Genomic DNA, 13,820 nt, shown 5'->3' with positions numbered 1-13,820 from the left:
CCAGGGTAAGGACTGAGTCCAAAGGGTCAGGTGCAAGTTTTCCAGTGCAATCTGTGATCCCACAAGATACTTAGGGGAAGCATCAGCGAGGAGAGTTAAAGAGAACTTGTGCTACATCGACATGTAAAAAAAAATTCCATTTTTATAAGTTTATGATTCTCATGTTATAAACCAAAGTATATTAACTTAAAGAATTTAGTAGCTATTCTGAACCCAGACAGTTGTCTAGACATTTTAATATTTATCCAAGATCTGTAGATAGATTTGCAAAGGAAGCCAGTATGTTACTTAAGAAAAAATTGTTCTGTGCATCATCTCTCTCTGGCTATCTTCCATTTTAAGTTGAAGAGGAAAATTAAAAAGAGTGGGGGAAGAGTGAAGCTGGTTGTTTCTTTTAACCAGGAATTTAATCTTCACATCACTTTTACACAGACCTTGATGAATGTTCCCAGTCCCCAAAACCATGCAACTTCATCTGCAAGAACACTGAGGGGAGTTACCAGTGTTCATGTCCAAGGGGATATGTCCTGCAAGAGGATGGGAAGACTTGCAAAGGTGAGTGAACAGTCTCTCCACGGCTGTGACCCTTGCTGTCTCTCTTCTTTCAGATTCAGATGTTAGGTAATCAGGGATTATGCCATGTGCTTCACTTTCAGTTAAAATGCATCTTCCAGTGGCCATTTTATTATGCATAGAAAACTCTACCTATGGGCCCACTGTAGGAGGCAGAGAGAATTAAAACCCAAGTTACAACAGTTTGCTTCTTATAGCAAACCACATAAATTTTTTAAAAGAACATTTTTATTGTTATTGTTTATCTAAGATTTTATTTTTCTAAGCTATCTTTATTACATATTTACTGCAAAAAAGTGAAAATGGATGGGTAAACTTAAATTTTTTGCTCAGGTAGAATTAAAAGTAATTATTTATCAAGCCAAGTTAGATCATGAAAATGGCTTCAATTCTGTACTCATATATTTGATGTCATAGTAAACTTCATCAGAATTAAATTAAGGACCAAGCAAATTTTTAAAATATAGTTATGCTCAATAAAATGAGATTTTTATTTCCAAAACATATTAAAAAATAAAATAATGGCAAGCACTGTAGGTCAGATTCATTCTGTACATTGTTTATAAGTGAGTGCAACTAAAGTGTTTTTTAAACTATAATGAATTTGTCTTGTCTACATCTTATGTGATAAATTACTTTTAAATACATTTTTCCAAATTAAGTTTTAATACAGCCAAAATTAAATTTTGAGGTTTTTAAAATAGAGTTTAAATAGCAATACTATTTTTATAGCTAGAATTACAGATGCTGTGTTTTTGCTTCCCCAGATATTAATGACAGTGTTTTCATTTGGATGTGGAGAATCTGACTCGATGTTTGTGTCTTCATCACAAACATCACAGGACCTTCATCAATTTGTAGATTGTCTATTTTTATTTAATCCTTCTTTTGATAGGAATAAGTGACCAGCCACATACTACATCGCATTAAATGCAATGGACCTTTGGATATTAGCTTTGAGAATAGCTCATGGAAACTGCTGTGATTTGGCCATTTGGTTTCTTACTTTATGAAACCTTTGTTATGTATCACTATAACCACCTTATCATAGTAGTCTGTAATATTTGTGCTGCTTAAGTATGTGAAAGCAAACTGCTTGCCATATGTCTATGGAAATCCACAAAGCTTCCAGCAAAAAATCGACAGAATGCTCCCAGTGGAGCATGCCCCTCTCCTGTGACTTCGTGAGAAAGGATGCTCAGCCAGATAACTCTGCTTTGATTTTCATTGGCTTTTTTTCTAATTTCAGACCTCGATGAATGTCAAACCAAACAGCACAACTGTCAGTTCCTCTGTGTCAATACCCTAGGGGGATTTACCTGTAAATGTCCACCTGGTTTCACACAACATCACACTGCTTGTATTGGTAAGACAAAAGTATAAATGGGGACTTTTACTGATTTTTGGTAGATGTTTAAAAAATGTACTTAAAATGATAAAATTATGTCTCAGTACTTATATTTAAAACCAATACATTTATTTAATGGTCTAAAGAAATTTCTAATATATTTTTTCATAAGAACAATAATCAGAGGAAAAAAGACCTGTTTAGTCTCAGTACATGCATGGTAGCTATATTTCAAACAGTACCTTTATATCGCATTCTAAATATAACTGCAGCATAAACACATTGGGTTTTGCTTATTTTAGAAAATACATATTAAGAGACATTCAGTCTGTATTGTCTAAAACCATGCCTTCAATCGCCCTAAAATATCTCATTTCAAACCTCTTGAAATATACTTTTTCTTACCATTTTGCCTTTAATATGACGGTAAACTCTGGCATAAATTTCCCTAAAATGCTGTTTTCACATCATGAAACTTAGGCTTCCATACTTTGCTTTTCACTTAATGTAAAATTAAGTCATGTAATAATTGAAAAGTTTGACACTCTCCCCGGTGCTTTGCTAGACAACAATGAATGTGGGTCTCAGCCTTCACTTTGTGGAGCAAAGGGAATCTGTCAAAACACCCCTGGAAGTTTCAGCTGTGAATGCCAAAGAGGGTTTTCTCTTGATGCCACTGGACTAAATTGTGAAGGTGAGTTGATTTGCTCTTAATCTAATAGCAGTAAACTATATCTTTTTGAAAAATTCTAAGACATTAAATGAGAAATTGAGATAATCTCAAAAAAGGATTTAACCAAATAGGACCTAGTAATTGATTTTTATTCATAGATGTTTATATAGTAGTTTGGGGGCAGAAGGAAACTTTAATGTGATGAGACAGAAATTCCGTGATTTCTAAATTAACTTTTTTTAGGTACTGTTTTTATTTATGCTTGTTAGAAAAATAGGGTGCATGATTTGCTTTTATTAAGTAGTGATATAGCTGTAGAGTCATAAGAGTGAAACTGACAGCTTCTGCCTGTTGTTGCCACACTCAGGACTAATGATTTTTTTAAAAATGCACATATTGCATCATGTTCACAGTTAAAACACCAAATTAATTTTTAAATAACTTTATTAATCATTGATCTGAAAATGAATTGAATTGAAAAAGAAGTATTTGCCTAATATGGTTTACAGTGGCATATAAACATATTAGAAAAAAATTGGACATTTGTTTCATGATACTTAAATATGAAAAGTAAGACAGAAAAAGAGTACCTGTCATCATCAAAAACTGGAGAAATGTACTGAACATGCTGGGGAAAACTGGTGGCTATTTTTATTTTATGTGGGCTGAGACTCCTGCTTCATTATCCTTCCTGCAGTAGGCATTTTCTATAAAGTCTCCTCCATGATAGGTATTTCCTATAAAGTTAAAGGGAACAGTTAGGTGGGAACAAAATAAGAATAAGCATATAGCTCTCTAATATTTACATTGGAAGTGCTAACATATGCTGATACAAATGTATTGGGATTGGTGTCTTTTATAAAACACCCATGCGAGAGATCATGAGATCATAAACATCTCCTTTACATTCTTATATGGCACAGTAATGCAGTTTATATTTTTGACTTAGATCATCCTTTTAAAATTAACTATTCTTAAAAAATATGTGATCTTGAATTCTAGAAATATTCAAAGTATTTACGTTGTTCTTATATGTATCTCATTTTTAGCAAAGGAAAATTCAATTTAAAATTTTTCACTTTTAATATTTTATATTTGAAATCACTGAGACACAGCTGCTTGCCACGTGTGAGTTCAGCTCATGACCATCTGCATATATCACTTATTAATTATCCATGTAAGTTTGTTACACACACATCAGACATGCCAATTTTATTTCACTCTTTATGGATAGATTTCAAAGTCTTGGTTGTCATTCCAAAAGAGCATGCATATATAAACAAAGAAATTCTTCCATATGTATAATAATACCACATCTTGTCTAAAAATAACATATTCAAGTGCTTAAGAGGGATTTGCATCTAATTAATCTTGAATGGTAATAACATTTTTACGTGCAAAACAATTGTACTTTTTAGATATTTTTGTAGTGCTTGTACTACAAAAAATGAGGATTACATTTCAAACACTTTTGAATCTACTGAAATATATAATGCAAATATGTGTAGAGTGTGTGTGAATGTGTGTGTGTATGTAAAACTTCCAAATAAATCATACCATATGTGTTTAATCGGTCCAAGATGCACAGCATTTGTGGTTGCTATGGTTGATTTGCTGAAATTAAGATGTTATTTATAACAGTGACGTGCCATGTCTGGTAGATAGAAAAATGAGGTGGTCTCTTATCTAAGAACTGTTCTTTGCACCACCATGGGCTAACAACTATGTGACTTGAAAATCCCACAGCATCTCTGTGTGCTGTGTCTTGTTTGTTTGTTCCCCTGATAATAGTTACTCAAGGCTGTGTTTGGAATGCATTTAGGAATAGTAGAAGAAACGTGATGCAAAGGCTTTGCCGGGCTTGTTTTTGCAGATGTTGATGAATGTGACGGCAACCACAGGTGCCAACACGGCTGCCAGAACATCCTGGGTGGCTACAGGTGTGGCTGCCCTCAAGGGTACATCCAGCACTACCAGTGGAACCAGTGTGTGGGTGAGTGTCCTTTCTTCACGTCACTCCTTTTCTTACCTGAAAGTAAACAAATAAAATGAATGAATAATAAAAGTCGAAGTTTCAATAATAGCCCTTGAATTCTAAAACTTAAAAACCAGTTCTTAATATTCTTAATATTCATGCATGGGGTTCATTTCATGCATGGGGTTCATTTCTCTACTTGTGTATGTTTGAAACCATTTATAATAAAAACAGTGTTTTGAAGTGCCTACGATGTAACTCAGCTAGAGGTTTCATCCCTCTAAAGTTCTACTAGATGTAATTGTAATCTACAGAAGATGGTGTCAAGAATCTTCATTTGCCAAGGTCAGCCGTTTTTATCAGTAATAATTTGATATTTTTAGATTTGCTGCTAAAGAATTACTCATCCATTTCCCTTATACAAATCTAAAGGAAGTCAGATCAACTTAATGAGGACAGTCCATTTGTACTCTCCTGTCACACAGATTTAATGAAGGATGTGAACGATTTTAGGGTTAAAAAAAGTACCTATTTACAGCAAATACTGTTGACAACTCCAGACAGAAGTGTTTGTAAAACAAAATATGTGGGCTTTCTGCTCTGTTCCTTGCATTGGTAATAGTCATGGAAATTCTTCTTTTAAGGAGAATTTTAAGGAGCTCTTGATCAAAGGGAACATTATTCTCTACTTGAATAGCCAGCTGACTTACTCAGCATAGCCTAATCTCTTGGCTCCATTTGACTGCACTTCACAGACACCATCCAATACATTTTGACATTCGATGCCGGCATTGCTGAGCAAAAAAGCGAACAGTGGTCCTGAAGAAAAATGTCAGGATGCTTCCTGTTCCTCTGTAGTGATCTAAATTACTCCACACATTATTCAGATATTGAACTGTTATTGAAATCCACTAAATAAAATAATCTCATTCATCCTTTGAGGTCTTCTCAAAAGAAATTTCTAATGACAGCTTAGTGAATTGAGAAAAAAAGATAAATTTCAAAGGAGGGGAACTTATGCTAGGTCAAAGACAGATGCTTTGCCATATCATGATACAAAATGATCAGTTAGGCAGTCAGTCAAAATAATTTCATAAATTTTCTTTTTTGTTCTTCAATGAAAAGGTAACAAAAATTGCTATGCCCTGATTTATTGATTCATAAATAAAAGCACAATGTAGGCACACTCTTTAGAATATGGGGAATAGTATTTTGTCAGATAGCCATTAAAATAATGTAAAACAATTTTATTATACTGCAATATTTATAAAATACGAAGCTCACCACTGTATTTGGTAAATACCATAGACTTCTGGGTTGATTTGGGGGAACTTAAGGGAAAAGAATAATTCCCTAATATTTCACATTGTGTCAACTTAAATAGAATTCTTACTTTTTTAGAGGATACAAATAGAAACAGCAATATGTATAGAGTGTCAACTCAATTTCCAAGATTTTGCATTTTCTGAAGTTTTTGTTTATAAGCATCTAGTACAAAACTAGCTGCACGGGTTTTTACTAAATGTGGAAACTCTGTTTGGGATGGTCTGACTTGAAATCAAGACAGTGTGGTGCATTACAATTCCCTTTTATGAGATCCTTGGGATGTGCACTTAGGCAAAACAGTCACCCCCAGAGCAGCTCACACTGGAATCCAGCCAAAAGCCTGTGTGCCTTCTAATCAGGAGAGATTCTGTGAGCAGTGGTTTTAAAGATGTATTCAAAGATACATAAGCAGATATCCCCAATTGCAAGTATTAATTTGAGAGCTTGTTCTTTTTAAATGGGTGCTTCTAAGCAACAGGCCCCTGAGTAGGACACAACAGGTATTATTTCACAAGGCACTAGAGTCCTCTGTGCAGGGTTAAAGAATCCAGCTGGTCTGTAATAAAATTGTGGAGTTTCTTGCCTTGAATCCACCTAACACAGCTGGAATTTTGGCTCAAATATATGACAGAAATAGAGCGAAATAACCCTTCAGAAAACTAATAAAAGCAACAAGTTAGCAAAGTACAAAAATTATGAGAAAATGCTAATTGAAATAACCACAAATATTTTTATCTGTCAGTACCACGTGAATATTTTCAGTTATTCATATGATTAATGGAGAAATATAAAAAAGGCATTTCAGACAGATTTACCCAGGTCTCCTGGTAAGTGGCCAAAACTGTAGTCAATACCTGAGATAATTTAAATTAGTGAGATTGTAAACCTAAAGTTACCAGATTTGTTAATACTGCCACCAATTTAAGAAAAATAAAAGTTCTTTGAAAATGTTAATATTGGAAAAAAGCTTTCAATTCAACCTAACACTTAAAAAGTGTCCAGCCAGTTACCAAGAGAATTCATAACAATCTGGTACATAAACTGTACAGATGTAGGTAACATTCTCAATTATTGGCAAGTATTGGCAGTTAATCAAAACTGAAAATATGTGAAAGAAAAGTTTGTCTTAAAGCATGAAACTTTCGTTATTTAGCATTAGTAACTTCCAGTTGCTTCTATAGACTTCAGAATAATTCAAACTTAGCTTAGAGAGGCTTGAGGCAATTCAAAATATGTGTCAAACAAGAGCATATTTATCTGTCTATACATTTTAACCATGATATACATTTATAGCACATGAATAAGAGGTATATCATGGTACTTCCAAACATATTACATATTTTTAAGTATTCTTGACAGTAGTCTATTTAAATGCAATTTAATGGTACATGTAAGTGCAGTTTTGTCAATTAATTGGTTTTGCCTGGTAATTTTTTTTCCTAACACAATGTCTAATACTATATTCATGGCAGGATCATTTCATTAAATTATAATCTAATTTAGATTCCTTATTAGGAGAGAAACTTCATATGAATGTCAGATCTAATTTTACAAGCAGATGAATTTTTGTGGCAGCATTTCAATTCTTTTGCATATAAAAATAAAATTGTAGTTATAATTGTCACATGTAGCCAAGTTATTGAGGATGTATTTACTGCATATACTTTCTCCTCATTTAATAAAGGCTAAGAATTTTCACGTTAGGTAATCACAGCATATTTTATATTCAGTGATTGTGAAATCTACATTTAATGGTCTCATTTAATTCTGAAACTGTAATCATGATACAAAAATGTTCCTAATAATGTCTACCCTTTCAATACTCTATCCTGTACCTAACAAAGTTTTATTTCCTGTCTGAGAGGCCAAGGCCCCATCTGCAGCTTCCATATCTCACTGAGCTACTGCAGACCCGCACTTCCCTGCTGGTTGTTGTGTCCTCTGTGCACACCTACTTGCAAATTCCCCACGTGGGCTGAATTATATACTTGTCTTATTTTAGGTTGACAGACACTCTGTGCTCAATATGGAGTCACAAGAATTGAAAGAATTCCATAAAACAGATGTGATTTTGTGCCCAGGGTAAAATTTGGATTATATTAATAAAGCCCAAAGAGTCAAGCCGCATGCTACATATCAGCCAGACAGTTAAGAGCAAAATTATAATCTTCAAGGTTAGAAGCACAATCAGGCTTTGAATTTGTTAAAATGGTAATAGCAACTAGAAGCATAACATATGATGATCCTGGTATCAGACATTATAATATTAATATAATGTTAGCCATTAAATGAGTAAGGCTGATGGCTGAATGTAAACCTGTTTCAGAAGGCACAGTCTGCACCAAATGGGGTTTGCAGTTTGAACTGTACTAGGTTGTTAATTGAATCAGTCTAGTTAAATAGTGTTCATTTCCATTGTTTTCATTTAGGATTTTTTGAAATTTTTATATACTTTCTCCTCATATATATAACACAGGTTTGGGGAATTTCTGGAAGAATGCATACAAATATAGATAAGAAATACAGGTTTCTTAAAAAATGGAAATATAATTCATGTACCATAAAATTCACCCTTTTAAAGTATACAATTAAATGCTTTTTGTGCAACCATCAAGGAATGCTACTAGTTTCAGAACCTTCTTATCGCCTTCTCACTACCTCAAATAAAAACCTCATATCCAATAGCAATCATTTTCCATTTATCCCTTCCCTCTCCTGGCTACTAATTTACTCTCTATCTCTATGGATTTGCCTGCGATCTTGATTCTTGAACTAACTTTCTGTTAAGAGAATAGGAGAGTTATTCATTAGGCAGGCTGTAAATATCTGTCCCCAGGGACTGCAGGCATATTCAGAAACATGGCACAAACAGAATATAAAAGGGCAAAGCAAGGGGGTTTTAAACTCATAATTTAGGAGGATTTTAAAATTCATATGCTTTGCAAAGCAACCATTCGAGTAAAAAAAAATTGTAATATAGTTCTAGAGCTATTTCTTCTACAAAAATCATAGTGCTTTGAGACTCCAGCCCTTCTTCACGTTATTGTTATGGCTCCATTTCCTGTGTAAGATTTCTATTTTGTTTTACTAGATGAGAATGAATGCTCCAACCCCAATGCCTGTGGCTCTGCTTCCTGCTACAACACCCTGGGGAGTTATAAATGCGCCTGCCCCTCGGGATTCTCCTTCGACCAGTTCTCCAGTGCCTGCCATGATGTGAACGAGTGTTCATCCTCCAAGAACCCATGCAATTACGGCTGTTCCAACACAGAAGGGGGCTACCTCTGTGGCTGCCCACCTGGGTACTACAGAGTGGGACAGGGGTAAGGTGGCCATCAACCTCCCTGCACACAGGAATGCCTGGTACCTCAGTGAGTTCAGTCTGCCTAACACTACAGGAAGGGTCCCGTGTTTAAAAACCAAGAGGCATGCCATTGCCAGACCATCACCACCATTGCCTGGATAGACCCTGGTGTGGCCATGTGCTTTTTGAGCTATGGCTATCACCATGTTTCCTGGCGTTGGCCCCCTTCCCTACCTTGGGGAGGTGAATCTCCTCTTTCTCTCTCTCTAATTTACTCTTTAAATAAACTATATTTTCTAATCTCAAAAATAATAAAAATAAAGCCAAGAGGCAAAAGCATTGATTATATGGGTATGTAAATAAACACCAAGAAGGCACACACTATGTTCAAGGTATAAGAGTACCTTCTTTATGGTGAACCTAAAACTTGAACTTGTATACAAGTATCACTCTTTGACCCTCATAATGGCCTGAATTGATTCAGGTCAGACCCAAGGCCAGAGACAAGCAGTTGTTTAAAAATACAGCTCATATGTTGCCCTAGATACCTAGGCTGTGAGCTAGAAGTGGGAATGGCCTTGCCCCAAGTTCTTCTACAAATTCTGGCAGTTGCTAGCCTAGCAATCCCTAGCCATGCCTCTCTCAGTTGCCTATCTCTGTGCTCATCCAGCTTTTATGATACACAGAGAAAGGATGGTGCCTTGGTGGTATGGCACCAGTAAGCACCGGCCCATCCCACAAGACTGGCTTCCCTCAGACTAAACTCACTTTCTCAAGTCCTGTGGGCTGTGGTGAATTACTCACCATGTGCATCCTTCCATGCAGGCAGTGGTGCTCAGTAGCACAGATAATGAGGATTTATATGTTGCCTTCTTCCTTAGAAGAAGCAGTATACACAGCAGGGGCTAAAAGGCATGGCCAATCTGGCCAACTGGTGTATAATAATACTTAAAACAAAAGGTTTGTTCCAAACAGGGTCCTTTAGAGCCAATGCATAGACTCTTTCACTAACCAAAATACAAGTTCAGAAATCTCCATTACTGAAGCAGGAGTTTTGTTGAGAGCAGCAAGCACAGGCTTCAGGCTCTGTGGAACTTCTCTTAGCATTCTCTTTGGAAATCCACACCCTCTTTTTACCTTCTTGAGTGAATTACACCCAAGTGCTTCAGTCTAATTACAATTGAAAATTGGGAAAGCCTAGGGCTCACTCCATTTTGCCATTTTCAAAATAAGATAAAATCACATGTATTGAGTGCTAAAGAATTGCAAGGAATATTAGATTTTTATGTTTATGAGTTTAATTTGCTTTGTTGGTTTTATGTTTCTGGGAAGTCTTTGCTCTACCACTGGAAAACTATGGTCAAACTGAATGATAAAAATATAACAATACTTTGCTTCTTGCAAATAGCCACTGTGTCTCAGGAATGGGATTTAACAAAGGGCAGTACCTGTCACTGGATACAGAGGTCGATGAGGAGAATGCTCTGTCACCAGAAGCATGCTATGAGTGCAAAATCAACGGCTATGCTAAGAAAGACAGCCGACAGAAGAGAAGTGTCTATGAACCTGAACCTACTGCTGTGAGTAAATCTGACTTTGTTTTGCCACACAAGTTTTCCATATGGAGTTGTGTATACAAAGTGATATATGTAGTTCTCAGCCTCAGTGAATTGAACCTATCTTGAATTGCAATGAATAAATTAATGGACCTAATATGATAAAGGCAAGTAAATTAAAATAAGTAAGTTCTAAACAAAAAGATTGAGAGAAAAGACTTAAAGACACACAGTTTAAGATCATTTTCTTTTGTTTTAGTTTTTTATTTGTGCCAGAGGACATAAGATGTCCATCTAGGAAATAACTACTCTCTAATCATTCAAAAAAGTAAAATTATTTTGAGTTTTTCTAATTTTGTTTTTTATATGTATAGCCCACGAGGCTGATTTTCATTTTCAGATGGTAAGCCAAACTAGGTCTCATATTCTGTGACTTATTTTTAAGACAGTTCCTCCTGCCATAAATATTTTTGCCTTCAAATAATGTGTATTTTGTAAGGAACTAAAGATTGAATTGCCTGCAGCTGGTGTTTCCTTTCCCTAATGGCATTTTGGCAGAATCATTAGAGGGGTGAGCCACAGACTACATGGCTTTGAATATAAATCCCTGGTCCTCCACACTTATTACCTGCGTTACCTAGGGCATGTTTACTTATCTTCTCTCAACCTCAGTTTTTTCACCCATAAAATGGGAGTGAAAATAACTACCAACAACTTGCTGGGAGGGTTAATTGAGTCACAACACATGAAGCCTGCAACAGTGCCTGGCATACATAGTACACATGTTGGGTTCATGTCAGTGATTAATATCCCCCATCTAGAGATGTCTGTGATATTCCCAGAGATCAGAGATAGCATGAGGTCATTACTCATCACTCTCTAAAGTTAATATTACTAAGAAATTCCCCCACCAAACAACCTAGTCACCAGCTAACCGACTGTGTGAATCAGGCAACTTGCTTCAGTTTCCTGGGCCTCCTCAGAAATGTCCCTTATCTCTCCAACCAGACTTCTCTAGCCAGAAAGTCTAAGATTCTATTTTGTAGTAATAAATAAGCCAGTGTTACATTTACCTTAAGTAGACTAAGTTACCCAACTGATGTTTAAGTATGACAATTGAGATATTTATCAAGTCCCCCAAACTACAAATCTAGAAATTCTGCTTATAAAACCTTCCTGTTGTGGTATTTGGGGCATAATTTCTGCCTGAACATTGATGTATACCATAGCCAAGTTCTTACTTAATCAAAGCATTGTGGTTTTTAGCCTGTCTTTTTGAATATCATTTGTACACCTCCCAACCCTCTGAGCAAGTCAAACTTGGTTGTCTCGGCCCTGCCCCACTGGCTTTTACCAAAACTGCTTCAAGCTAGAGCCCTTAGAACTCTGCAAATCACTCACTCTGAATGGTACTGATGGCTCCAGAAACTCCTCATTCATGGGCCTCACAAAGCAAGACCAAACTTTCAGAGAGAATGTTCTTCTGGGTGCAGTCCCTGCTGTTGGAGAACAGTAGCACTTCTTGTTTTGACTTCGGCCACAAAAAAAAAAAGGAAAAAGAAAAAAATTACAGTCATTTCCTAAATTTTCTTTTTTTTTAGATTATTAATAAGCGTGATATCCCATAAATTCATCAAAAAATACTTGAAATGTGAACACTCTGTAAGCTCAGTCCTATAATTTTAATTACCTCGTTAAGGCTGAGTGAGAAGTCGTAAAGATTTACAGGGCATTCTCTATGGAATTGACCTTTTCTACCAGCTGACAGAAATTTACAATAGCCTCTTTCACACCGCTAGTCAGTAAGAAGTGCTCAGAAAGCAGGAGTGGGGCACCACAGCCTGTCCTTGTGGCCATAGCCCAGCAGCAGATCCCTGCCTAGTTTTCTGCCTTGCTGTAGAAGCTTGTGCAAATTGTGTTCTGCTTTTCCTTCAGGTTGAGCAGATCAGCCTAGAGAGTGTGGACATGGACAGCCCCATCAACATGAAGTTCAACCTCTCTGGCCTCGGCTCTAAGGAGCACATCCTGGAACTAAGGCCCGCCATCGAGCCCCTCAACAACCACATCCGCTATGTCATCTCCCAAGGGAACAGTGACGGCGTCTTCCGCATCCATCAAAGGAACGGGCTCAGCTACTTGCACACGGCCAAGAAGAAGCTCGTGCCTGGCACATACACACTGGAAATTACTAGCATCCCTCTCTACAAGAAGAAGGAGCTTAAGAAACTGGAAGAGAGCAATGAGGACGACTACCTCCTAGGGGAGCTCGGGGAGGCTCTCAGAATGAGGCTGCAGATTCAGCTCTATTAACCCTTCACAGACTTGGGTCCAGGCTCAAATCCCAGCACAGCCACCCTTTTCAAACAGATGAGTTTGAAAAGTCAATGACTAATTTTAAAGAGGAAAACATAATAACTTTCATTTCATTCCTCCCTGTCTCAAACTTTGAATGTTGACCCTCACAGGGAGGGATAATTTAGACTCTGGTGTGGCCAAAGATTTGAGCACAAAGGCAACCGTGGTTACTGTATTTTTTATATAACTTCATTTTTAAATATATTTTTTAAAAAAACTAAATGTTCAAGAGATCAGCATATGGCACTAAAATGCACAAAAATAATGTGAGCTTTTTTTTTTTTTTTTTCCTGTTAGCAGTCCTTAACACGTTGGGTATTTTGCTATAGTTGCTAATTAAAAAATATAGATGTTTATTTATTTTTAATGCAGTAATATATGGAGAAATGAACAAACTATGTAAACAAAAAGGGAAACTCACTTGTTTTTCTTTAGATTTATAAATTTGAGCTATTTCTTTTAGAGGTGCTTTTTAAAAATTCAGTAGATTCAAGAGATGTTTCCTTCGGTTTTCTGCCAGTCATTTGACTGGTACACACCTGATTATTTTAAAGAAAGCCACACAGAGCTGAATGGGCAGTGTAATCAATAGTTTAAAAGACGTGAATGTCACTAAATCCTTTACAAAGGAGGTCAAAGCCAAAGCAGCTCATTGTGACAATATTTCACATCACCAGACACACCAGGCAATGGAAGATGAAGCACAACCC

At 36.3% G+C, this 13,820-nt stretch overlaps 1 protein-coding gene across 1 annotated transcript in view; it reads left to right on the top strand.

Moving 5' to 3' along the window:
* FBN2 (fibrillin 2) overlaps positions 1–13,448 on the top strand; it is a 256,177-nt gene extending 242,729 nt beyond the window's left edge. Inside the window, exons 59-65 of the mRNA XM_008068800.2 lie at positions 433–555; positions 1,823–1,939; positions 2,487–2,615; positions 4,468–4,587; positions 8,987–9,218; positions 10,608–10,779; positions 12,691–13,448. Coding sequence (XP_008066991.1) covers positions 433–555; positions 1,823–1,939; positions 2,487–2,615; positions 4,468–4,587; positions 8,987–9,218; positions 10,608–10,779; positions 12,691–13,065 — 1,268 coding nt within the window. The 3' untranslated portion in view covers positions 13,066–13,448. The remainder of the gene's footprint in view (positions 1–432; positions 556–1,822; positions 1,940–2,486; positions 2,616–4,467; positions 4,588–8,986; positions 9,219–10,607; positions 10,780–12,690) is intronic.
* The last annotated feature ends 372 nt before the right edge of the window (positions 13,449–13,820 follow it).

Source organism: Carlito syrichta, unplaced genomic scaffold, assembly GCF_000164805.1.
Source record: "Carlito syrichta isolate Samal-C Ts95f unplaced genomic scaffold, Tarsius_syrichta-2.0.1 Scaffold311525, whole genome shotgun sequence".
NCBI classification, from domain to species: Eukaryota; Metazoa; Chordata; class Mammalia; order Primates; family Tarsiidae; genus Carlito; species Carlito syrichta.
This window is presented reverse-complemented; position numbering and strand designations above follow the sequence as displayed.